The 24,103-nt window shown below is 35.4% G+C and overlaps 4 protein-coding genes across 4 annotated transcripts; 2 read left to right on the top strand and 2 right to left on the bottom strand.

Annotated features, from left to right (window-relative positions):
- Positions 1 to 268: 268 nt before the first annotated feature.
- Positions 269 to 2,908, top strand: LOAG_00950 (hypothetical protein; the record flags this gene model as incomplete). Its single annotated transcript, XM_003136490.1, has 8 exons — positions 269 to 366; positions 659 to 766; positions 880 to 967; positions 1,020 to 1,083; positions 1,180 to 1,343; positions 1,808 to 1,999; positions 2,513 to 2,650; positions 2,831 to 2,908. 8 exons carry the CDS (start codon positions 269 to 271, stop codon positions 2,906 to 2,908), a joined length of 930 nt encoding a protein of 309 aa, XP_003136538.1.
- A 965-nt stretch (positions 2,909 to 3,873) lies between these two features.
- Positions 3,874 to 7,505, top strand: LOAG_00949 (hypothetical protein; the record flags this gene model as incomplete). The annotated part of the gene is made up of 9 exons (XM_020445602.1): positions 3,874 to 3,931; positions 4,732 to 4,829; positions 5,145 to 5,297; positions 5,533 to 5,640; positions 5,920 to 6,035; positions 6,418 to 6,490; positions 6,590 to 6,697; positions 7,026 to 7,109; positions 7,371 to 7,505. The coding sequence occupies 9 exons, from the start codon at positions 3,874 to 3,876 to the stop codon at positions 7,503 to 7,505; spliced, it is 933 nt and encodes a 310-aa protein (XP_020303959.1).
- Positions 7,506 to 8,006: 501 nt separating this feature from the next.
- Positions 8,007 to 16,625, bottom strand: LOAG_00948 (isoleucyl-tRNA synthetase). The gene is made up of 21 exons (XM_003136488.2): positions 16,476 to 16,625; positions 16,014 to 16,191; positions 15,745 to 15,864; positions 15,444 to 15,578; positions 15,163 to 15,247; positions 14,623 to 14,789; positions 14,084 to 14,293; positions 13,721 to 13,876; positions 13,420 to 13,577; positions 13,129 to 13,329; positions 12,833 to 13,005; positions 12,029 to 12,189; positions 11,750 to 11,926; positions 11,330 to 11,533; positions 10,808 to 10,989; positions 10,428 to 10,530; positions 10,113 to 10,331; positions 9,606 to 9,761; positions 9,323 to 9,418; positions 8,903 to 9,100; positions 8,007 to 8,723 (listed from the first exon to the last, which is right to left on the bottom strand). The coding sequence occupies exons 1-21, from the start codon at positions 16,577 to 16,579 to the stop codon at positions 8,463 to 8,465; spliced, it is 3,444 nt and encodes a 1,147-aa protein (XP_003136536.1). The 5' UTR covers positions 16,580 to 16,625; the 3' UTR covers positions 8,007 to 8,462.
- A 1,141-nt stretch (positions 16,626 to 17,766) lies between these two features.
- Positions 17,767 to 23,733, bottom strand: LOAG_00947 (hypothetical protein; the record flags this gene model as incomplete). Its single annotated transcript, XM_003136487.1, has 17 exons — positions 17,767 to 17,857; positions 18,041 to 18,130; positions 18,210 to 18,405; positions 18,528 to 18,659; positions 18,823 to 18,993; positions 19,133 to 19,299; positions 19,671 to 19,790; positions 19,883 to 20,079; positions 20,265 to 20,437; positions 20,741 to 21,090; positions 21,198 to 21,456; positions 21,631 to 21,794; positions 22,002 to 22,170; positions 22,713 to 22,875; positions 23,057 to 23,212; positions 23,309 to 23,551; positions 23,641 to 23,733. 17 exons carry the CDS (start codon positions 23,731 to 23,733, stop codon positions 17,767 to 17,769), a joined length of 2,934 nt encoding a protein of 977 aa, XP_003136535.1.
- Positions 23,734 to 24,103: the final 370 nt, after the last annotated feature.

Genomic DNA, 24,103 nt, shown 5'->3' with positions numbered 1-24,103 from the left:
TTCAAAGACTTGTGAAACTATAAATAAAGAAATTCAATTCACTCACCGATGTACGAATAAAACATATATCGATTTCATTATTGACCACTAATAATGAAAGGATATGATTCGAAAAATAGATAATAGTCTTAAAAATGTTTGTGTTTCTCATTCAAAAAACAAGAACGGATATATATACTTTTTACTTTCCCCTTACATCCTTTCCCAAAACGAATTCTCGTTCTAGAATTTCCTTGAGCTTTACTTCTTTTTTTTAAATCCTGCCATAATGAATTTCTATTACGGTGGGGCACATCCGAGTCAAAATGTAGCTTACCGAAATTACCTGCAACTCAACACCAGTCCTACACTTTATCGTCGATCCAGGTTTCTGGATTTTTCTGTTACCACTAAATCAATAACTATTTAATCTCACCTTTTTAAATTCCTTATCAAAAAAATTTTAGGCTCTGTCCTTGGCACAATTAAATGTTGATATTGTAATTTCCAAAGAATTAATTTATCGAGAGCAGTCATAAAAAATTAAGTTACTGTGAATGGCTGCTGCAATTTTTCAGTGCCCTGTATTTTACGTACACGGAACACAGCATGAAATATTTTGAAAATCATTTAGTTTTAACTTACCTTTCAAAAATTTTGTGCTAATTTTTGCTTTTAGAACTGTTCCAACACGAGCTATACTGCCGAAAATCTGCAAGATGATGTACACCAAACAAAATCGTGGTTATGCGGTCGACCCGTATTTCCTTTATCCACTAGAATATAGGTTCCTTCACCGGAATTGGATTACTTCAAATATTTCTTTTTGCATAATCTTTAATTACCAGTATTTGCGTGGTGATTTTTAATATGTATGAAATTTCAATAAACCCACTTTAGAAGCCATTTCGGTTCTTGGGAAGATGCTAGAAGATGGCCGATGTATCGAAAAAAGAAAAGATTTTTTGGCCGAATACAAACATATCAGGTTAGAATTGTTGACCTTTTCAAATATTTCAAAGTTAATTATTTTATTGCAGGAATCAGAATTTGGTGGTAACCCAATCGATCGACAACCTCATTACTGTCATGGATTGTACAGAGGTAAACAAATTTCATGTCCATTTCAAAAGCATAAGGATAAGTGGTGAATTCTTGTGCATGTCATGAAAATAAAAAACTAATCAAAATTAATTATAGTGCAATTGGATATGCAACCAACAGCATTGAGACGAATACGACCGTATTATACGCCAAGTTATGTAACTTACCCTCCATGTATCATGAATACAGTAAGAACAAAGACGAAGTATAGCGAACGATATTCCATTATAATGAAAACTACTGTTAAGGCGATCGAATTGGTTGGCAATTTTTTTGATAATTTGGTAAATTGGAGAAAACTTCCTTTTTAATTCATTCACTTTGAATCAGATCTATTTCTAATTAGTGTATGATAATAACTCAAGAAAGCAAGAAAAAATTATTTCTCGAAGCACTCTTGGTGATGATAATTAGATTTGAAGCAGTACCAGTTGAATTTTAAAAGATTTCCTGCTTAGTATTCTGCAATGTAGGGCAAAAATGATGTTGTATTTTGTTTAGATACTCTTAACTAAAGGACTGAACCAAATTGCATTTGACTTATGAGATCGTAATAGTCTTTTGTCCATTGTCAATTAGTTAGATAGGCTCAGAATTATTTTCCAGTCCACTCTACGTTGAATGCGCTTAACGATTGAACAAGAAAATCATGTGATAATAGCTATTCTCTTTTACATAATATTTTCAGATTTAATGATTATTTTTATTTACAAGAGCGATTTAGTTGCTCGGAGTTGCTGCAATAGGATTTATAATTGCTCCAATGCGCGAAATGTCCCTCTATGCATTTGTCAAAATAATACAAACCGAATGGCAAGTTTTAGTACTCGGTATTCCAGCATCTTTCTCAGCACTATCTCTCATTATGTTATTTGGTGCTTGCTTCGGTTATCGATATGGGTTGTGGCGAAGATTTGTTAGTTATTTCATTTTTTTTTCCCAGTTTTAAAATGAAAAAACAAATTGATTGCAATTACTCGAAATGCCTACGCGTCCATATGAAACAAATTTGTTTCATTCCTGTCATAAAAAGCATACTGCTGATACGAAGGTGTTCATATCAATGATAACTTTCACCAACTTTTTTAATCTGTCATTTGAATTGCTTTCAAATCATAACTGTTCATTAGTTGCTCTCATCGCTAATCACATCAGTGCAGTATTAAATCATTCTGTTTTCTCAGTTAACTGTATAATCTCTTTGGAAAAAGTTTGAAATTTATGATGCAATTAGCATTGTGTTGCTTCTTTCGTATCGAGACCTCGCAAAAATTAGCGAAATGGCTGCATAATGCACATGCAAATTCCCTGCAATTTTTCCAATGAGTCGTTTGTTATGAAATCTCCTAAAAAGTTCTTTTTTCTTTTTTTTTTCATTTTCATCCTTCTAAATATATGTTGTAGTTGTGTGGAAATGTAGCAGTTTTAGGATTGTCTAATCAGCTTACTTGGCTCATTCAGTTATTTATTCGTTGGAGCCATAGAAGCATATTATGCGGCATGTTATCCATCTAATAGAGGAAAAATTGGATTACTTTGTCATAGACTACAATGGATTATTGCAACTGTAAGTTTTCCGCAAGCCTTCTAAATCAGAAATATCTTCGAATATCGACGACGTCTCTTCACCTCTCAATCTTTACATCTTTGGTCTATTTATGATAGAATAATGCAAATTTAGGTAGCTATAATGGTTCATCAGAATAAAAAGTTGAGAATTTGGATGTGTTGATTGTCATGCTTGCAGGCGCTAATATTCGTCAACTTTATTGTGTATATTATGGACTGCGTGCTGTCATTTCGAACAGGAATTAGCACGCTGTGATCTTGTTTTCCTTTTCTTAAACTCTCACTCACTTTTGTACAATATTTTGATGGTAATTTCAACATCGAAATGTGAAGTAAGTATGGTATTCCCACGACCCGATCGTATTTCTTTCCCTTTTTCTTAATGCAATTTTGTAAAAGTCTTACAATATAATTAAAAAAAATCATTTGAAATACTTTAATAATATTCTTTACTTTCTCGCTACTTCTTTTCATTCTTACTTCAAAAGATTAACATTGTTGAAGCAATAGAACCCTTGAAGTTTCATTCATCAATGTTGTCAAACGAATCAGAAGAATAAGGTAATAAATATCACTGTTATCGCAATTAAATTTTTAGAACTTGGTTGAATCTTTCATTATTTTATTCTGACGAGTAGTAAAAATCCTTATCAAGCATTATTTTGGTTGGGAAAAAATCTCAGATGCTTCAAAATTGTCTCATTGAAAGTTTCTTACCATGCAGTGGACAATTGCTCATTAACAAACTTTTCGTATATCTCATATATACAAAATGATAAGATGAATCTTTTGATAAGCATGTTATAATCTGTTAGAAGTAGTAAAAGAAGAAGTCTTTAAACTAAGACGAAGAATATTAGTGTTAGTAGCTCGGGAAGAATTCAAGCACAATGGTTTTGTAGATTAGGAACACGGGAAAAGAGTATCAGTGAGGAATTAGCAATGCTCCGCGGGTAGCTCAAATGTTTACAGGGCAATCGGAATTTTGGATGGATGATTGGGTGCAAATTTATGATGATTAATGAGAGCGGATGTTTTGCTGAAGCTCGAATTGATGCTTCGTATCGTTGCTGCTATGACGGGAAGGTCATAAGGTGATGAAATGCGCGTAGCGTCAGGTGTTCCCATTTTGCTCGGTCAGGAACTCCTATCATTTTGCATTAAACATCTTGCTGATTGACTGAAAGCTCGAATTTTCTCTCAACTTCTTTCTCGGGAACGATGACTGATCAAGGATCTATGAACGCTACAATATATAACCGATATTCCGATATTGGGGGTTCGCGCTTCTCCAATTCTTTTGTTATATATGTTTCAAGTTCGTTCAATTAACTAATTGCAGTATTCGTCCTATAATGAATGTTTGGAAAGGGTGCAGCGGTCAACGAAATTTACTTAATTTTTATGCATGTAATGGATGTCATGCAATTTTTCGATCACAGTTGACAGGGGGAAATTCTTTCCTAGGGCGCTTGAAGTGATAGACGAAGTGTAACACTTTAACTTTTAACTATTCAGAATTTACACATAATACCCATGACTGATAGTTCGATTTGTGACAATAATACCAGTAAAATTTCAATAGGAGAGAAACACTGTCTGCTGGTTTCCACATTTTGACTGAGACAGTGCGACATTAAAATCTGCCTGGTTTATCTAAATGGCGCATATTATTGTAATAACTTTTTCGCTTCCTTCTGTCTCGTTATTTAACTGTATCTCCTCCACTTCTTATTTATTAATTACTGGATATTAAATTAAGACTTAAGTTGTAAAGCTTGAGAATCAATGTGGACGAATTCTGAAGGCAAACAAGTGAATCCGTTAAACTATACTGCTAAAAATAAGAAATAGTACTCAAAAATAGTACACAAAAGAGTTAAAAATTGTACACAAAAATCTGATGTGAATGTAAATCGCCGTAATTTCCAATTTTTCGCTAAGCAAATTGAATGAAATTCAATAGGCATTGGTTAATGTATGTCATCAAATATTTGCCTATTAATTACACAAATGATTAGAACTTCAGCATAAGATTTTACCTTATTATCAGAAAGATGCACCATGTCTTTTTTCTAGAATCAATACGTACATTTACAACAAGCAATACATGGGGACGTTGTCAACATACGGACTGGGATGCTTGCGAATTGGCGCGACTTCAAGAGCTTAATGAAGTATTTCAATTTTGTTAAACGTTATAATTTGTTAAGAGCACTTCCTGAAAATTTCTTTCGATCTTATAATTTTGATCTTTTTAATCTTACAATAAGATTTTTAATCTTAATGTCACTAAAGTCATATACCCATTCTGTCATGCGTTAATTATAAGCAATCAAATCATCGTCAACTTGAATTATCCATCAAAGCTTCTTTTGTGTTTCAAGTAAGTACAGCAAAATATTCAGGAATGATAAATTCGCCTCAATTATGTATTTTTCTTTAGTTATTGAATCATGGTACCATAGTACCACTAGTTCTATAACCTTTAGGCTCGACAACGAGCAGCCCAAATGGAGAAGACGATGCGCTGGTGGTCGGAATGTACTGCATCATGGCGGCAGAAATGGAGTACGGTGCGAAACGAACGAAACCGAGCTCGCGAAGAAGGACATTCGTTGAGGGTAGCACTCACGGAAGCCAAGGCTAGTATCAGTAAATAAGAGTTAGCTATGAGCCTGTGGTTGATTGTGTACCACTACTGGACTTGAAGTACCAATGAAGTACCACTGATTACAGGAATTGTACATATCGAAGGCCTTAAGACAACAGATTGATTCCGTTTTTTTACGCTGCTCTCTCCATTTTATTGTACTCTCTAATTTACAGTGTTTTTTCTGAAAAGAACCCACACTGAAAACATTACGAGAATTATTTCAGGAGGAGAACAAGAGATTATTAAGTTCAAAACGAGCCGTAGAAGCAGAGAATTCGCGCATGAAAGCTCACATGCATTTACTACAAAAAGAACGAATAGCCAGCCGAATGGTTAATTTTCCGTTTTGTGCTGAAATTTCAGAACTGTTGAAATTTGCTGAATGCGATGACACATTCATTTCAAGAACCACTAATTCCACTAATTATGTATATCGAAAGTCTTAAGACAGTTGACAGATTGATTTCATTTCCTCAAAACAACAGTAAAAGTGGACGATGACAACGAAGTGATATCGTTTTTTAGAGTTTCATTGGAGGAAGGATAATCGAATCCTTCCAGTAAATGACAGTTTGTATTGTTTAACTCTCTGAACGTGATGGCTATTTCAGCCGCTAGAAGTGAATTCCCCACCAGAGACACCGTCAATAACGTTTGATGAAGAGTGCCAAGCACGACCGGAATATATGCACGTCTCAACGATCACCGATCAACCAGTATGCATTACGTTAGTTACATTTGTACCAAATAAGGTTGTGTTGGAACACCCTGTCACAACGAAAAAGTCATTTCTGAATTCCAGTCATGCGTTTGACATTTCTTTGGCAACGGTTCAATAGTTTGCGAAGAAGTTGAGACGGGAATGAACAAATTGTAAATGTAGTCGGTAGAAGATTATGCGGATTCTGTGCATAAATCGTTTTCTGATTCCACTCATCTTTTCCCAAACTAATGAAAACATTTAGGAGCAGTTCCATAAGACTGAAGGAAGAAATGAGTTTGTGGGTGCTTCATTTTTCTCTCGGAAAAATTTGGTGGTTCGGAACATTTCGAAACTTTTCTTCGGATTACAAATCATTCTATCGATTGTTTTTATTTAAAATTTTGAGGGAATTGATTTTTACAGTTGGATGTGAGCTCGCGATGGATGCGTTTGGATGGGTCGCAGGGAAAGTTATTCGAGTATGTGTTCCTTTCGATATTTCATTCACAGAGATTTCTCTTCTTGAAATATTTGAATTCGATGTTTCCGGGGAGAAGGATATAAAAATGATATTACAGAAGCATGCGAAATTGGAAAACCGGTGTAGTGAATTGCAAACTGAACTAATGATGATGGAAGCTAAATGTGCTGAACTTGAAGCTTCTCGTATAGCTGCCAGAGAAGAGGTTTCGTGAAATTTATAATGCTCTGAAACTTAGTCCACTATCTGCCAGATCATAACTATTGGATTGTATTATGCTTGACAGCTTCCTTCTTCCAAATCCCAAATCGCTATGAAATAAGGTTATTGAAACAAGTCTCGTAATCTGGATTCCTGTTGGGTGGATACCAATTGGATCCGTTTTCAGAACAAAATTTTCACCTGTAAAAAATATCCTCCAAAATACACTACTCACTGTTTCAGTACCTATTATGTGATATAATGCTGTTTTGCTCATATTTCAAGCTTTGTCACTTTTTTTTCGCTTTTTTCGACTAATTTGTGATTTGTAGATCGAGGAGTTAAAACGTTTTCAAGAACAAACATCCCTAAGTGGTGGTACAGTTTCACAGAAAGATGCAAGGGAAGTTGAAGTGGTCTGTCTTTTCTGTGGATTTAGAAATTGTTAAAATGATAACAATAGGATTTGCTTTTTGATCTAGAAAGTAACAGAATTAAACTTACTGCACCTTAATAAGAAATCAGTGTATCTGATGCCTAATGATCAATAGAAGTACCAAATGACCGCGTAAATAACTTCTTAATTTCAAATGGGAAGTGGACCTGGCTCATTATATTAGGGGACTAAACTATTTCTAAATTTAAAAATCTTTGTATTTAATAACACTGTTTCGCAGATAAAGTCGGAACGCGATGAAGCACTGAGTGAAGTTCAGACGCTGAAGATGGAAAAGGAATTTCTGATGCAACAGCTTAAAATGTTGAAGATTACGATGGAAGAAAATGAGCCTGAACCACCCAGGCCCACCTGACAGTACCCGACATTATAATTTGACTCCTATATTATTACTTGCCACGGCTTTTATATCACAAGTCTCTGCAGCTTATTTACGGTAACTGTACCGATTTGGATTTCTTTATCAAAGAAATCCGTCATTGCATTTCTGAAAGAAATCAAGCTTCGCATTTTAATACAGTTTAAGAATATATTCTGAGGCAAACAGCAAATTTTTGAAATAGTATTTCCTTCCGAATTTCAGAAGTAGCAGTCACTTTTGTTTTAACCTAAGTTTCCTTATCTACAAACAAAGAAATCTTTTGCCGAATCCATTGGCGCCAACTCCAACACACCAATATTTGACATCAAAACTGGAAGTAGTGAAGCAATTTTTTGTCGTACAAAAAGTAATCTCCGATTATTGTTTGCAGTGCAGTGAAAGTTTTTGGATTTCACAACTCATAAATAATTTATAACCCAACAACAAGTATTAGTTGATAAAATAACAAGGATACATTAACGAAAAATAAACAATGCCTGGAAAAAATTAGCCAGCACAAATTCTGTACGGTTGAATCCATCAGTAGAGGTAAACTGGATGCAGCTAGGAATGCTCATAACATTATAGATTATGAGGGTACGTATATGACTACTGTAAGCAATAAATAAAAAAATTGGGAAATACTTCGGAATCTTACATTTACATATGGAAAAAAAGTGCTGCTCTTCACGTATTTCAAATCATCACATGTGAAACATCGAGAATGTTAATTAATCGAAAAAAGCATAGAAACTGGGAGTACAATGGTCTGCAGCCGCAGAAAGTGTTCAAGCACTACTCTACAGTACTATCAAGCAGATAGAATGAGAAAATCAATATCAAATTTTGAGTATAGGTGAGAGATTTCCGAGAAAAAAAATTAAAAGTCGGTTAAAAGATCATGGACTTGTAGCAATCTCAAATATAACTTGAACACTTCTGCCCATAAATTTAAGAGACAATAACATAAATATCTTTATCAGCCAGATCAAGCAAATTACATTTAGATGAAATATATGTTGTCGTCGATAATGGCTCTAAGGAAAGCAATAATTTTGACTTTGACCATAGCGAAAAGACGGCACGTATCTCATAAAATAACCCGGTATGTGTTAGGACTTTATCATTTGCTACCAGCAATATACGGTGCTTTCGGGAACCGTAATGCACTGTTACTGCGGATGACGTCGTCCGGTAGCAGACCAAATGCAACTAAATCAATTAAGGTTAGAAATGTTCACCAAAAAATGGTCAAGCGTAGGTTAGAAAGAGTGCATTTACTTAAGCAGAAAAAAAATTTGTGATTTCTTCCAGTATAATTGTCATTTATAATCAAAATATCTTTTAGTCTTTCGAAACAGCAATTTTTTCTGAAATTACGGTCAACATACTTCTACTTGTGCATTCTTCACTGAGCTGCAAGATACTGCAATTGGTTCTGCACCATCTGGTACACTGGATAAACGTACTGGAGTACCTGTCACGTTTTCAATAAATTCATTGTAGTGTTGAATTACTGCAGCCAGACGATGAGTAGACGGATTTACTTTGCAATATACTATTGCCTTATCGTTTGGCATCATTTTGGCCTGCAAATAACATAGTTTCCACCCTTTCTACCAAAGGTGTGGATCAATACCCAATATTAAAATCTAGATGTTCGAATGCAAATTCATTTCAAGGAACAACATTATCTGATTGTGCGCATAATAATTTTGAGGCTGAACGTAGTCTACCCCTGAAAGAAAAAAAAAACCATCATCCCTTTCAGTCTCTCATTTCTTTTATTTTGGGCCAGAATAAGAGCTTACACTTTTACGAAGCTTCTGGACGCGATTGACAGTTTCACGTGCAAAACCTTCGTCTTTCAGAGTGTCATCTTCGGTTGTATCCACTATCACTATTGTCTAAACTGATGAACAGTAAAGACTCCCAAATACAACTAGAAGTTTTTGTGAAAAATTTATAGTTTGGATTAAACAAAATTTAAGAATATCCATAAATCATGGAAGTACATTAACTACTGCTATAATATAAAATATAAAGATTTCAGAGCTACAAATAGAGGTGTAAACAAGCAGTAATGAAAGTAACCTGGCCATTTGAATGCGCTTCCATTTGTTCGCCAGCAGCTTGGACACCACAACATGCATAAGATAAGCAAACTTCTTCAGCAGTCAATTCATAACCCAATATATTCAACGTACCCCGTTCCGCAAACTGTTCCAATTCATTTTCGGTAATTTGATTCTGAAAAAAAGGAAACCCTTCCGGAAAGGAATATTGAGTTGAAGTCAAGTATTCTGAAAATCAAAACAACTGAAGTATATTGAATTTAAAAATAGAAATAAATTGGAATGCTACAATGGCTTTCATTTTCTGAATGAATACTCGACGTATACTCAAAGTATTCTTCTCAATGCAAGAAAAAATCTCTACAATGCAAAACCATTATAAAATATGGAGCATAAACCCTTACACTTTTTTTCAACAAATGGTATCCTGCATACATTTGACAAAAATCTAATCCAAAACTAAAAATGCTTGAATCTTCAACAGAGAACTTATACAGGAATATCTTTTAAATTTGTACGTAACAACCTTCAGGTAATCAACAACTTTCTTTTGATCACCCTTCAATCTGCTGCCAAGTAAGCGAAAATTTGGTTCTGCTTTCAGATGCACACCATACTTCTCTTTATTGTGTGAAACCGTCAGCATCCTTACGTTAACTTCTGCTACAATATAATTTTGCAGTGAAAGAACGTCATCTAAGAATTGCTTTTCACGGTTGATTACGATCATCTCCTTCAGTGGATACTGCAATTATACATATTAAGATCTTGAAAAGCTCGGAGATGAGAGGATATGTAAAGATGAGCATGAACTACGTGAACGAAAATATAATTTGTGCACCTTGATTGGTATTCCCTTTCTTTCCCGTAAAACCCGAACGAGATCAATAACTGCTCTCATTCTTGCAACTCTTTGCTCCACTGATTTGTCTATTAAGTCATTTCTGAAATTTTGATATTGGATACATTTCTTTTAGTAATTTCAGTAACTCAAACAACCAAAAACAGCCATGAAAAAAAAAAGGAAAGGCACTACTAAACTGATGAAGTATGTCCAAAAGCTTCAAGCTACTAACGCAGCACTATCCCATCTGTCAACCAGTTTTATCTGGACAAAACGTATCGTTTCACACCGCCAGTGATTAACTGATGAAAATTCTGCCTGAGCTACTCAACATACTAATATGAATTTAATAAACAAACAATTAACTAAATTCTTACAGTGGTTCTGGAATCATTTCGAAATGTACGGATTCACTAGATGATAAAGAAATATGCCGTAAATTACGCCACAAATGTTCACAAAAAAAGGGCGTAAATGGTGCCATAAGTCGGACGATCAGCAGGAGAACGTTTCCTAACGTCGATAGGCTGTGCGCACAATCTTCTGGGCCATCTTCACCCTAAAATTTGTGTAGATATCCTTCTAAGCGAATTCAGTAGAATAATCTAATGAAGCCAATTTTTATAATGGGGAAACTGAGCATAAAAAAGACAGAAAAAATGATGTGAAAGTCTGCAAAACAAAGAAGCCAAAAAGTTCGATTTTAAAAAAAGTTTTTTCCGAAATTAATATCCATATCAATCTGAAGATATGAGTCAGAGACTTAAATCAAGATAATAGGAACACAGGGCGGAATATTCCTAAACATTATAAAGGACATGCAAATTCCCAGAGATTATAATACACTTTCCATAGATTTAATCGGATATCATGAAAATTTAGAAGAAACAATGACTTGCTTTCATCCTTTTTCTGTTTAAACGTATGTAACAATTTGTTAAGGCATCGAAATATTTCGTTAGTGGTAGAACGACTGCATAAAGTCGATATGCACTCATTTCATTTCTAACAAAATTCAACAAGCTGTTTGTAAACGACAGAATCCATTTATCCATTATATTAACTGACTTATCATCCAGCAGTATGAACTCTTTGCCGTTTGTCTAAAAGACGAATCAATTTATTTTAAAATTACCGTTTCAGGTTAAAAAAATAAATGACATAATTCAGAAGTATTAAGTACTGTACCCACAAATACGTTATCCTGTAAAAATGTAACAGTGTTTTTTGAGCTCAAAATTTTTCTTAAATACAAAAAACAAAAATAAAACACAAAAAAAAAAAAACAAAACAAACAACTGAACAAACGAAAAACCAACGCATTCGTAAATTTGCACATTCTGGACGAAAAATCTGTATGCATTGTACCATGGTAATAAAACATCCTTCAGTACGTCTCTAACACCTTCCTCCCGGAAACGCAAATTCTCGCCACGAACAACAGGCGAATTGATCAAATAGACTCTCAAAGCATCAGCACCATATTTTCCAACAACCTGTAAAATCGGTTTACATTCAACAATATAGAGACATATTTGTATATGAAAATCTATCATTTCTGCGAGTTTCCAGAATTTACAGAAACTTTCATAACTAACCTTTAAAGGATCTGGGTAATTCTTTTTTCGTTTCGACATTTTCGAGCCATCAGCAGCAAGTACCAAACCATTGCAAATAAGATTCTTGAATGGTGGTCGATCAAAGAGTGCCGTTGAAAGAACCATAAGGGTATAAAACCAACCTCGTGTTTGATCGATACCTATGAATGTACAACCCAATCAGGAACTAAAACTTGTAACAACTGAGACATTAGATGAACGACGTATATTTCAAGAACAGTGGCGAAAAAGAGGAAGAAATTCTTCCTATTACCAACATCGTAACTTCGAGATGAAATCAAAGCTATTTAACAATCCAGTTCTCACAAACCATAATCCAAAAAAACCATAGCTGGCGTAATGTAAATTTAGCCAATTTAGCTTCTTTTTCAGTGTCATGAAGCAAGAAAAGATTAAAAAAATGGAAAGGTTGTGTAGATTTACTAGCCTACGTTCTTTCCAATTTTTCGCCTTAATTTCTAACTGTCGCTGTTGATATAACACATTTCTTTAGGCGGTTATAGATCATACTGTAGAATGTTGATTCTCTTTGTTTTGAGTACATATTGCATAGTTAACAATCCCATTAATAACTCCTTTCATCAACGGAAGCGGGCTACTTTCCACATACTTATTTTTCCCTTGATTAATATGTTAATAATATAAATGAGTCTCGCCTAAACCAAGGAAGTACTCCCGATCCCAAAATTCTACTCAACTATCACGAGAGGAAAAAAATCTCCACAAATGGCTTCCTGCAATTCTTTCCGACAAAATTCTATCCATAAAATAGAGATCAAAAACCTTCAGCGATGAAGTCAGCTGGAAAATTATTCTCGAAATCATCTTTCCTCTCGAATGGGTAATGATTTTGAGCGTAAGGCATTGAACCAGATTCGAACCAGCAATCGAAAACTTCGCTAACCCGATGCAATACGCCACGACCAGTAGATGACGGTATTGTAATGTGATCAACACTGAAAAACAAATATTTCATCATTCGTACATATTACTTTCTTTTCTACTCATTACTTTCTTCTCTATTCATTTCGAACATCCCATGTGCCATGTTAACTTCACACAACTTCCAAAAGACTCACTTTTCTCTATGAAGATCAGTCACTTTTCGCCCGGATAATTTTTCCAGTTCAGCAATTGAAGCTGGGGAGACAATTTCCTCCAGATCATCACTAACCCATAAATTTATTGGAGTGCCCCAAAATCGATTTCTTGAAACTGCCCAATCACGAGCATCTTTTAACCAATTGCCAAATCTCTTCTCTTTTACAAATGACGGAACCCTGGAAAAATATACCACAGTACTTTATGACATCATAGTTCGAAAAATTAAAGTTTTTATACCGCAGCTTAAGTAGCAAGGTTGAACTAGCCAGTAAGTTTTGTCATTATTAGCCAGCAGTTTTGGCACGATTTCTTTAACGCGAATGAACCAGGATGGTACCGCCATATACAGCAGTGGTGTATCGGATCGCCAGCAAAAAGGATAGCTGTGCTTCACTTCACTCAATCTGATAAGATTTCCATGCTGCTAAAACTAAGAATAATAACAATTCACACCTTGATTCAGGAATATTGAGCAATGAACAGTAAACATCAGGAAAAATTATGAAAATGTAATAATGGTAAAATTATGGTTAAGGTTAATCAAAAAATTTCATAATTTCTACAAACCTTCAAATATTTGCAAATATTTTTGTCTGCATCTTTTACATACTGACCGCAAAAATCACTGATTTCATCTTTGAACCGACCACACTCATCAACTGGACAGATTGGCTTCATATCACAGGTTATGACACCGTTATCCAAACATGTTTGAAAGTCAATCTGAATCAAAATGCAGCCAATCTCAAATTACTGTAATAGAATCGTTATGGATTATTCGCTCAGTATGTTATAAAGAGCATGATTTGAAGTCGCAATTAAAACTTCGTGGCTTGGAAACCGGCAAATTAGCTTGAAAGTATCTAAAACTGAAGGGATTGAGCACAAATATTTGAAAAGAAAAGGAAAAAAATATTTTGGATAATTCACCTCTCCAAAATAGGGAGCTTGATGCACCACACCAGTACCTTGATCGGTGGTGATGTACGTAGCAATAAGCACCCGAAATGCGCCAGCTTTATTTTTCATTTCGGCGAAATATGGGAAAAGTGGCTGGTAGGTTTTACCTTCCAAAACCTTTCCTTTAAATCGATCCAGAATCTCGTAATCCTGGACATTTTTGCACAGTTCGGATATTCTCTAAAAATTGGGTTGGAGTTGAAGAATTATTATAATTTTAAAAATGAATTGCCATGAATGTCTATGCTAACAAGACTATTCATAGTAATAGAATATGAGCTGCGTGATGTACTCATGCTTGAGTCTGACTGAATAAGAGAACAAAGCAGGTAAACGATAGCTGCCAACAGCTTTGGTTGACCTTTTACTGGTTAAACGGTAAGAAAGCATATTTATAGAAGAGTGATGCAAACAGCTTTTTTTTTTTGATAAGCTCATAAATAAAGTTATTCTGAACTATCTTTGAAAAAAAAAAACTATTTCTGATAAACTCTGACAAATGAAGCCACCTCTTCCAACAAGATGTATTTCTTTCCAGATTTTTTATCCTGAACGATGACGTAAATAAGATCTGGATGAACAGCAATACATAAATTACTCGGTAAAGTCCATGGTGTTGTAGTCCATGCAGCTAGCTGTATAGATGAATCATCATCCAGTGTGAAACCAACAACTACTGAAAATAGCACCATCTGAATAAGGCTCTCGGGCAGTTGAAAGGAAAACAACTCATCACATCGGATTTCCTCTCGCATTAATATCTTCAACTTTGAAACTTTTATCTACACATAAAAACGATATTAAAATTCCTCAAAATCGTGCAGGACGGTAGACTACAGCACATACAGTAATCAACATAATCATGAAGAAGCAATTAGAAATTTCTACAACCAACTACAGAAAACCAATCCTTATGAAAGAGATTCATTAGTTTAGTTTTTGATTTTTAATTATGAATCCCTGGAAATCCCGTAAATCTTAAAAGGCTCAAATAATCATGATACCACGATTCATAACTGTAGAAATAAGTTACTATTAACTTAGAATACCTGCAGGGTCAACAACATCTTTATAATTTTGTCCAGCCTCAAAATTTGAAAGTGGTGTAGAGCAAGCTGTCGAAAATGGCATGACCTAAATTTAAATACTGTTATATTTTCTTAAAACACGAAATACTGTGGTAATATGAGGAATGTATATTTTCATATTAAGGGACATATATTCTCGAACCAAATTTGGAAGAAGGGATAGTCATTCTTTATACAAAAAAACTGCTATACCGATACTGAACTCATAAAAGAACCGTCAGCAAATATAGGTAGAAACATACCTTCACTCCTCTATATACAAGTCCTTTTTTGAACAACTGACTAAAAACCCACCAAACACTTTCCATGAACCACGGATAAAGCGTTTTATAATCGTTTTGGAAATCAATCCAGCGTCCCATACGTTCAACTGTGTTCTATAAAAAAACCTCTAACGAATAAATTCATAATCAACATTTCAGAAAAAGTAAGGAAAAGAATCACAAGAATATGAATGGTTTGGAAACAAATATTTCACGGCAAACTATAGCTTCTACTTTACAAAACATGCAAAGAATGCAAATGGAATGACGGCACACAAACCTCCCAATCTGACGAGTACCGCATGACAATACTTCGACATTCAGCATTGTATTTATCAATACCTAATTTCAGAACATCATGAGGACCTTTAATGCCAAGTATTTTATCGATTTCGTATTCCTGAAATAAAACCTCTTCACCAATTATATCTTTAAAAATAAAAAGAAATAATGCTTTTATTAAAAACAATGCTGTTTTATTTCTGCATCTTCACAAAAATTTGTCATTTTTAATATTTCGTGCAATCAAACAAAAATTTTGAAACGTACTACTGGAAGGCCATGCGTATCCCAACCAAAGCGACGCTCAACATAATAGCCATTTTGGTGTGCCCAGCGAGTAACAACATCCTTAATAGTTCCAGCCAAAATATGACCGTAATGGGGTAAGCCTGTAGCAAACGGAGGGCCATCGTAGAATGTGTAACGTGCTCGACCTTTGCTGAGCCTAAATTTGAATAACAAACTTGATGTTGTTAAGAATTTCGAAAAATATAGAAATTCCGATCGAGAGTTGAAGTTTCTGTATCATTTATGGAGATATTTCAGTAATTTTGGAGCATTTGCAAAGCAGTTCAAACAATACTTAATATCTTAAAACTATAAATATACCATACCTCAGTTTGCTCAAGCTATAAGCTATAAGCTTGATATATAACTGAGAAACGCTACTAGATGCTGATGTGAATTTGAAGAAATCGCTTATGGACAACAAAAAGCAGTAAGGCTCACTCTAAAGACTTGGCGAATGTCTTCTCTTCCCGCCACCATTGCAATATTTTTAATTCCTCAGCCGAAAAATCGATCTGCTCACTGATTGCTTGTAGTTTACCCATTCGCAACAATGGAGTGAAGTAAATTCCAACGATTGGAAACCTGTAATAACAACGAATTTGGGTTAAAAGGTTAAGACAATCCTTCGCAAATCTGCAAGACGTATCACACAGTAACCATTGGGTGACAAGGAATGCAATTATTCCTAAAGTTTACTTTCGTAAAATGAACCAGCACCCTGTGCTGTCGCATTTCGACACATTACGGGGATATTTAGAAGGACAGGAGGAGGTCCAGCAGGGTATGAACTCGTGTGGAAGGAGAATGAGAGAAAAGAGAGAAAGGACAGGTAAAGATGGAGATATTTCCTCTCTCTCTCTTTTTAGGTAGAAGTTGGTCTTGCTTAGCGATGCGGCTGATCGCTACGTTGGGAAACGATTGTGATGGATTCAGAGTATTTTGAATGATTCCAATAATTTTGAGAGTTCTGCACCAAAGATTCGGACGAATTTATTTTTCTGGTCCATTTGTACATTAGATTGAATACTGTCACATGAGGATATCACACGGGAGTAATGTTTAAAAATGGTACGTCCTGTTGAAGACAGCTCTGCAGCATTGCTTCCGTTTTCTCTTCATAATACCAGTGAAACAGAAATGGAAAGAGTGATGGTACAAACTCGAAGACATCGATCTTACTATAGTCTAGTGCTTGAAGCGTGAAATTCGATTCTGAAACCTCGAAGCAGTTCATGAGCTGCTATGAAACGTTTCCTTCCTTTTCTCTTCTCTCTTCACTTTCATCTTTCTCTGTTTATGTAATGGAGAGCCGTTGTTAGAACGTATTATATATATCTGATGAGCCAAAGAGAAACGACATGTTTAATATCTGTGACAATATTCTAAAGTTAGTTGTTCAGTTTGTGCCAAATATTAAAAATAAGGTGGATAGGTTGTCACGCGGGATGTTACATCTTCCAAGCAATGCTTACATTTTTTGAGGACAGTTAAACGTTTGCTTTGAAATCCCTTTCAGATATTTCAAACTCTCTTAAAACAAGAATGTTAGAAACTTTCAATCACTAAGTGAAGTTTTAGTTGCAATGCAAGGAGTAAATACAAAGAAAGCATTCAGGACTGGGAAACATTTGTTGCAGTTACACAAACAAATAATCATTAATTAAGAACAAAAACAGAATGTTCGCGCTTCTTTCAGGAATTGGGTTTCGAAAGCAAATTTTGGAGAATATTAATGATATTGAGGTGGGGGCGGAAGCGACCATAAGACGGCCGTACGATCAGCGCTGGTACTCAGAAATGAAAAATCGTGCGGATGCCATCTGAAAAAAAAAAAAGATTGATGGTATATTCTCTGTGATGATCTCAGTAAAACATAATGGATGTATACGGAAACAATGATACTGTGATTTAATTTGAATTTATACACATGAAGATGAACTTAGCTTGATAATGATAAATATCTATGGATAGCTAATGCTAATTAAAAATTCAGAAATAATCACCTGCACTGTATAACCTTGTCATTATGTTCAGCGACTGGGAGGTACATAAGCGGTGTCATCAAATCACCTCTCATGTCTGTGATAACCACTCTACAAAAGATGCACCAATTAATTTGAATATTTTAAGAGATGAGAAGATTTATGAGAAGGCTTCTCTCAATAAAGCTACCTTTTATCATATGAACCGCTAAGAAGATAGTATGCGGCGTTACTGAAGCGTACGGTACGAACTTCGTCACCATGTGGTCGGTAAATTTGCACAATTCTACTACCGACAATATCATAAAGCATTACTGATGCATCTTCGTGTCCGGATACTAGTAATTTTCCACTTGGATCCACGCAAACTGATGTCACTGGTGCATCTGAAACATGTAGAGAGAAACATTTGTTCCTGAATTGATCTATTTCAGAAAATTTCTGATTGCTAGTTAATGAATTGGACAGAGGCAAAATTTTACAGTACTACAAGAACAAAGGAACCTACTCGATGTTTTACAGTTCGGAGAAATGACGTTTACAGCTTCTGGGCCTCTTAGATCCCAAAATCGTATCGTTTTATCTTGTGAGCAGCTAACAAAATACCCGTTACACCATGTATATAAGCCAAGAATGGGAGCTGAAAGCTATCAACTTTGCTGTATTTCCTTCGAAATTTGCATATTTTCCTTGAGAAGGAAAGCACCTTGATTGATACATTTGTAAATGGTGGGAGAAATTTAGGCGTATTTGTACAGCCACCATTAAAGTATAGGCAGAGATTTTTATCGGTGAAAACTCACCGGTATGTCCGTGATACGAGCTTAATGATTGACCCGTTGTGCAATCGGTTAAATGAATGCGGCAATTACCAGCACCACCGGAAACTAATATTGTACTTCGATTCATCTTATTCTCCATGAAAATTAAATCACGCACTGTACCATCGTGAATATTCAGCTCTGTCTCTGCACCTGAACTTCCCAAAATGTAACCGACAGTTTGACACAACTTCATTTCCGAAAATGGTAACGGCAAAAGTTTGATTTCTAAAAATTGCTGTTTAGTATTAAATAATTAATTTGACTCGCATTTTCAGATATAAAAGCGTACCAATTTTGCAATGTTCAGTGTTAAAGGCCATTAAACGAAGCGTTTTATCATTGGAACCCGTTGCAAGTAATTCACCGGTAGGATTAAATCCCAAGCAATACACACTTCCTCGATGCTGTTTCGGCCTTGAGAGCATAACCTCGACATGACGTGGAGCATCTTCAGGTCTAGAATGAAATATTTGACTAAAAGGAATCTGATTCTTTGCATTTTTTACAGTGCTTTTACGTTAAGCAGCAGGAGCATCTATTCGGTGGAACCTATCCGTAGTTTCTGTCCTTCATCTACAGGAATACATTATTCTATTGGAAGGCTTATCAATTTAGTGAGTAGAATTAAATGCTAGGTCTTTTCTGCGTAATTACAAAAGAACATGCCTGGCATTATCCGGTCCATCGCTTCTTCTACCAGAATAATTATGATTTACCATCTTCTGATAACAAAGAATGGTTGCTATTTGTTGGTGCCACAAAATTTGTGCACATTAGATCACCATTACAACAAAAGTGCCTTGAATGTCAAAATAAAGGTAACATACCTGAACTTCCTGATGTCAGGATATTTACAGATAAGCATTTGTTTCGAGTTGGTTCCCAGTGCGAAAAATCGACCAGTCGGATGAAATGCCACGGTCCGTATTGCTTGTACATCTTCGTACCTGGTAAAAAATCCGTGGGATATCAATCAGCAGTACCGAACTTTACGGGACAAATTTGAAAGAAGTTATTGATTGACAAAGTTGAAACTTACCGGCAAACTGGAACAAATTGCACACTAAGTCCACTTGTTGAGCAAGCTACCTGAGAAACCGCAGCAGCAGTTTGAACACCGACAGTACTAGCGCTTCTTCGAACAGGCGATCGATTCGATTCGGTAAGTCCGATGTGAGTCGCAGAAGTCGTCATGGCTTCTGGCGAAACAGGCAATATCTTTGACATCCTGCTTGGCTAAATAATTTTGGTGAACAAAACAATATGGAGTGTTTTTACTAAAAACTTTGTTGAAAGTTATGTTAACAAAGTAAAGAACAGCAACGGATAATAAAATCTCGATCGTTTAACTAAAAAAACTGGGAAAATGGAGAGAACTATATTTTGTATGCTTGAATGAAATCATTCTGAATAACTGGTACCGTGAGTGGAGCTCTATTTGTCTTTCGCGGAGCATAATCGGCTGCAGATGATGACACACCACCAATCGTGGATGACTCTGACGTATTGGGCGCAGATGCTCTGATACGTGCCACGTGATTAGTTGAATCAGCAACCTGAGGGAACTGAGAAGGCGAGATAAATTGTAACCTTCCTCAAAAGGAAAATTATATTAAAGTGTTGTATATGAGAATTGATATTTTAATCAAAATACTATTTCAACGATTCTAACAGTCTCGAACTGGATGGATTTTCAAAGAGACATGCGAATCTTTTCAGGAATCAAATCAAAAAGAGACATAAGCACTTCGGTTTGTTATGTTTGCATTTAATAGCACCTTAGTGTACACGAGAAAACTGAAAGCGCTACGCTAGAAAAATATCGTCTTCCTATCAGATGAAGAAATATTCTATGAATACAGTCTGTGTTCTAAAAACAATCTTAAACCTAACTAACCTTGCTGACGCAGTTGCCGATTTGAAAATTCTTGGAACAGAGATGTATTCATCGGATTATTTACTCCCGTGAAAGCTGATAGCGAAGATAATGGAGGTTCAGCCGTTGAATCGTTGTTGACAAGTGCAGTGGTAATATTCAGAGAACTCTCAATTCGTGCTGATTCCACCAAGGAGCATTCGCTGGGTGTAGAAAGTTCAGGTACCGGTGGTAGCGAGCCGATCCGCTGGCCACGTCGCGCCATGTCTTCCAATTGATGGCGTAGCATATTGTCTGTTGAAAGGGATAATTGTGTCATCGAGTGCATCATCCGTGGACTAAAACCCATGTTTTGTGCTATCATGGCTTGCCTGAAATAGTTACATCTTACAAGAAAATACCTTGGGAAAAATGAGACATGCATTTTTTGCCATTTTCGGTATAGAATCATTTTGCAAGGCTAGGAAATACAACTTACTGATTGCGTTGCAACGTGCTATGCATTACACTTGATGTTTGCATCAGTGCTGCATTTGGATATGGCAACTGATCACATGGTTTACCGGGTCGACTACTTCTGGTATGTTCCGATGATTCGAACATTGCATCAATCATCTGACTCTGGACCATCACCTCTTTCGGATGCTCTTCCGTATTACTCTGGATTGAAAAACCGACTGATGGCATTGTAGAATACGACATCGGATGCAAAGAACTTCGCGTGCTAGATGAAACACCTTAAGGAGAATTCTTCAAAAATTTTTTGATCGTATGCTTCAAATTACTCCTACCTCAAGATATGATCCAACAAATTATGAAAGGCGAAAGCAAACAAGAGATGCGTATTTGATTGTGAAATCGTGACCTTTTCACCAGAAATTATGCTATAGTCAAAGCATTTTAAAATTAACCAACGGCAACTGATGATGACATCGATGGTAGTACCATAGAACGGCTCATTTTTTCAGCACACTTTAACTTGACGTTTGGAACCAAGGCATGTGGAAATGTACCACCAGGTTTAATTGGTGTTGCTAAGATGTGTTCCGTCCATTGAGCTTCTAATTTAGGTTTTCTGAATTTTTTTTTTATTTATAAATTTCAATAGGAAGTTTAACTGCAGCGTTGCTAAATTAGAAACAGTTTTCCCTTCACCCTCTCCAAAAAAAAGACTGCCTCGAAAATAAGTGATTTATCTGGGATTTGGAACAAAATCACTAAAATATTCTTAATTTCTTGGGAACTACATCTACAGATAGAAATCATTACTGAATATAATTACAAAACTTGCTTCACTTTATCGAATTTTAAATCCAAAGCTTTCTGTTCAAAAGGCAATGTAAACTGTTCACGACCAATAGCTGCGAGCCAGGATATCAGTGATAAATCCGTATTCATTAACCGTGGTTTGACAGACAGAAGTGCTGTTGGAATTGCGCCCTTTTCAATACCTGAATAGATATTTACTCATTAGATACCTTTATTACTATGTCATCCTTTGCAAGATTATTACTGCATATTTATCTATTACATATTATCCCAACACCTTATTTATAACAGCGAAATGTATGATGATATTGTAATAGATGTTTACTACAATAGCGAAGTCGGAAAAATATTTGATATTTACTGTTGCAGACATTTTGTGCATTTTTAGTAAGCGCTTCCATGCATTTCCATTTCCGATAAACCATCTTCATTCAATTTGACAAATTCGGAGAGTTCAGTTAATTTCTTCTATCATATAATATCTGGCATGCTGTTTATCTCACAACCCTTCTTATAGTGAGCTGATAGACTATGGTGAGAACTTACATAGATATTCTTTCAAATTTCTAACTTTAGCTATGGCTTTTTTTGGCATCCCACTTAATTTTGTATAGTTTGAATAACTATAGCTGTATAGTTTTCCTTCTTTACATGTACTGTTTCAGTTAACTCAATTCAGTTTGTGTTTACTTACTGTCTAGCTGTTCATGTACGAATCTCTTACCTTTCTGATCGTTGATAGCCTGCGCCTGACAGTAATCCACGCAACCTTCATACATTGTTCCTTTCACGACCAATTGCATTAAACGATCGTTCAATGAATGCGATCGTACTTGATCCACACTTCTTACTGTCGAAGGTAGTAAAGGTGTAACCATTGGTTCGATCTAAAATTGAATTCACTTACTGGCTGCTCAATTATAATATACTTACGATTTACCTAGGTTACGTCATAAAGCTAATTCTTAGGTTATAAATCTCTAAATGCATTATAACTTACATTACTTTCCTATTTGCCTTACAATTTATGAAAAAATAAAGTAATGATTTGCTGTTGCTCCACACAACCTTTTGAAAGCATTCCACTCGAGCGCTGCTTGGATTCCAGTTTTTGAAATCAACGTGATCAGATAATTTAGGCAAAGTGAGTAAAGCGCACAAGGCGTGGAAGTCTTCTGGCGTAGGGCATATATGTTCTAGATCCTTCAAACATTCCACCAGCTCCTGAAAATGAGAATATGTTGGCTTGCTTCAATATGCATTTTCTTGTTTACTCGTATTTATTTGTTATAATGTTATGAAAAGGACATTTATTAGTACCTCAACTGTAAAATCGTTGTCATGCATTGGACCTGGCTCCTGTTTGATGCATAATAACTCGAAATATTTATATTTTGTGATATAATATCGAAATGTTCGCAGATCAAAATCCGGTAAATTACGAAGAGGTTCCACAAAATCTAATGCATTGTCCCACTGACCATCGAGCACTAACTGTCGCAGGAACAAGACATCATCCGAGAAATCACCGTTGATTATACCAGTCTCTCGTTCCAGTGCTAGCTGAACATAATTTTAAAGATACTAGTCTGACTATATCAGTTATAATTGGTCTTCTTATCAATTTGTCAACATCTCAAATTATAATGAACCTGAGCAATATGCAAGCTTCGAGTTTCCAGGAATTCCAAGACAATTTTGATGACATCCTTCTCGTTAACAGTTATATGTGCAGCTCCGGGCATTGTTGAAATTTAACTCTTTAGACATTATAGTCTTAACAATGAAACAATTTCGCAATGATTACTGTAAATGAAGACTGAAAAAAAAAGCTTTCGTCGAAAATATAAAATATACAAAAATGAAAATAGGACGTTAAGAATAAAAGAAAACTAAATAAAGTATAAATTTAGATTTAAAAGAATAACTGGGATTTTTGGACGATGTTTGATATTCTTAGGTATAACACAGAAATCGAAAATTTTCTTGACACAAACTAATCTCGAGATTGTCTCAGTATAGCAGAGGCAGAGGAGGAACATGTATAACCAATATTTTACAATAACATATTACGAAGGCATTCATGGCAATAACTTTCGAGCATTAGAAATACTC

This window comes from Loa loa (assembly GCF_000183805.2).
Source record: "Loa loa unplaced genomic scaffold supercont3.119, whole genome shotgun sequence".
In the NCBI taxonomy this organism is placed as follows: Eukaryota; Metazoa; Nematoda; class Chromadorea; order Rhabditida; family Onchocercidae; genus Loa; species Loa loa.
Note: the sequence above shows the minus strand (reverse complement) of the source record. Positions and strands in the feature narration are given on the sequence as shown.

What these genes read in the sequence shown, in the direction of transcription:
- LOAG_00948 (XM_003136488.2), bottom strand. Translation starts at nt 16,579, where the DNA reads ATGGGTAAACTACAAGCAATCAGTGAGCAGATCGATTTTTCGGCTGAG. An exon ending in TTGTATATAGAGGAGTGAAG is followed by an intron (nt 15,248 to 15,443) that starts GTATGTTTCTAC and finishes ATTTAAATTTAG; the next exon opens with GTCATGCCATTTTCGACAGC. An exon ending in TAAACAGAAAAAGGATGAAA is followed by an intron (nt 10,990 to 11,329) that starts GCAAGTCATTGT and finishes CACAAATTTTAG; the next exon opens with GGTGAAGATGGCCCAGAAGA.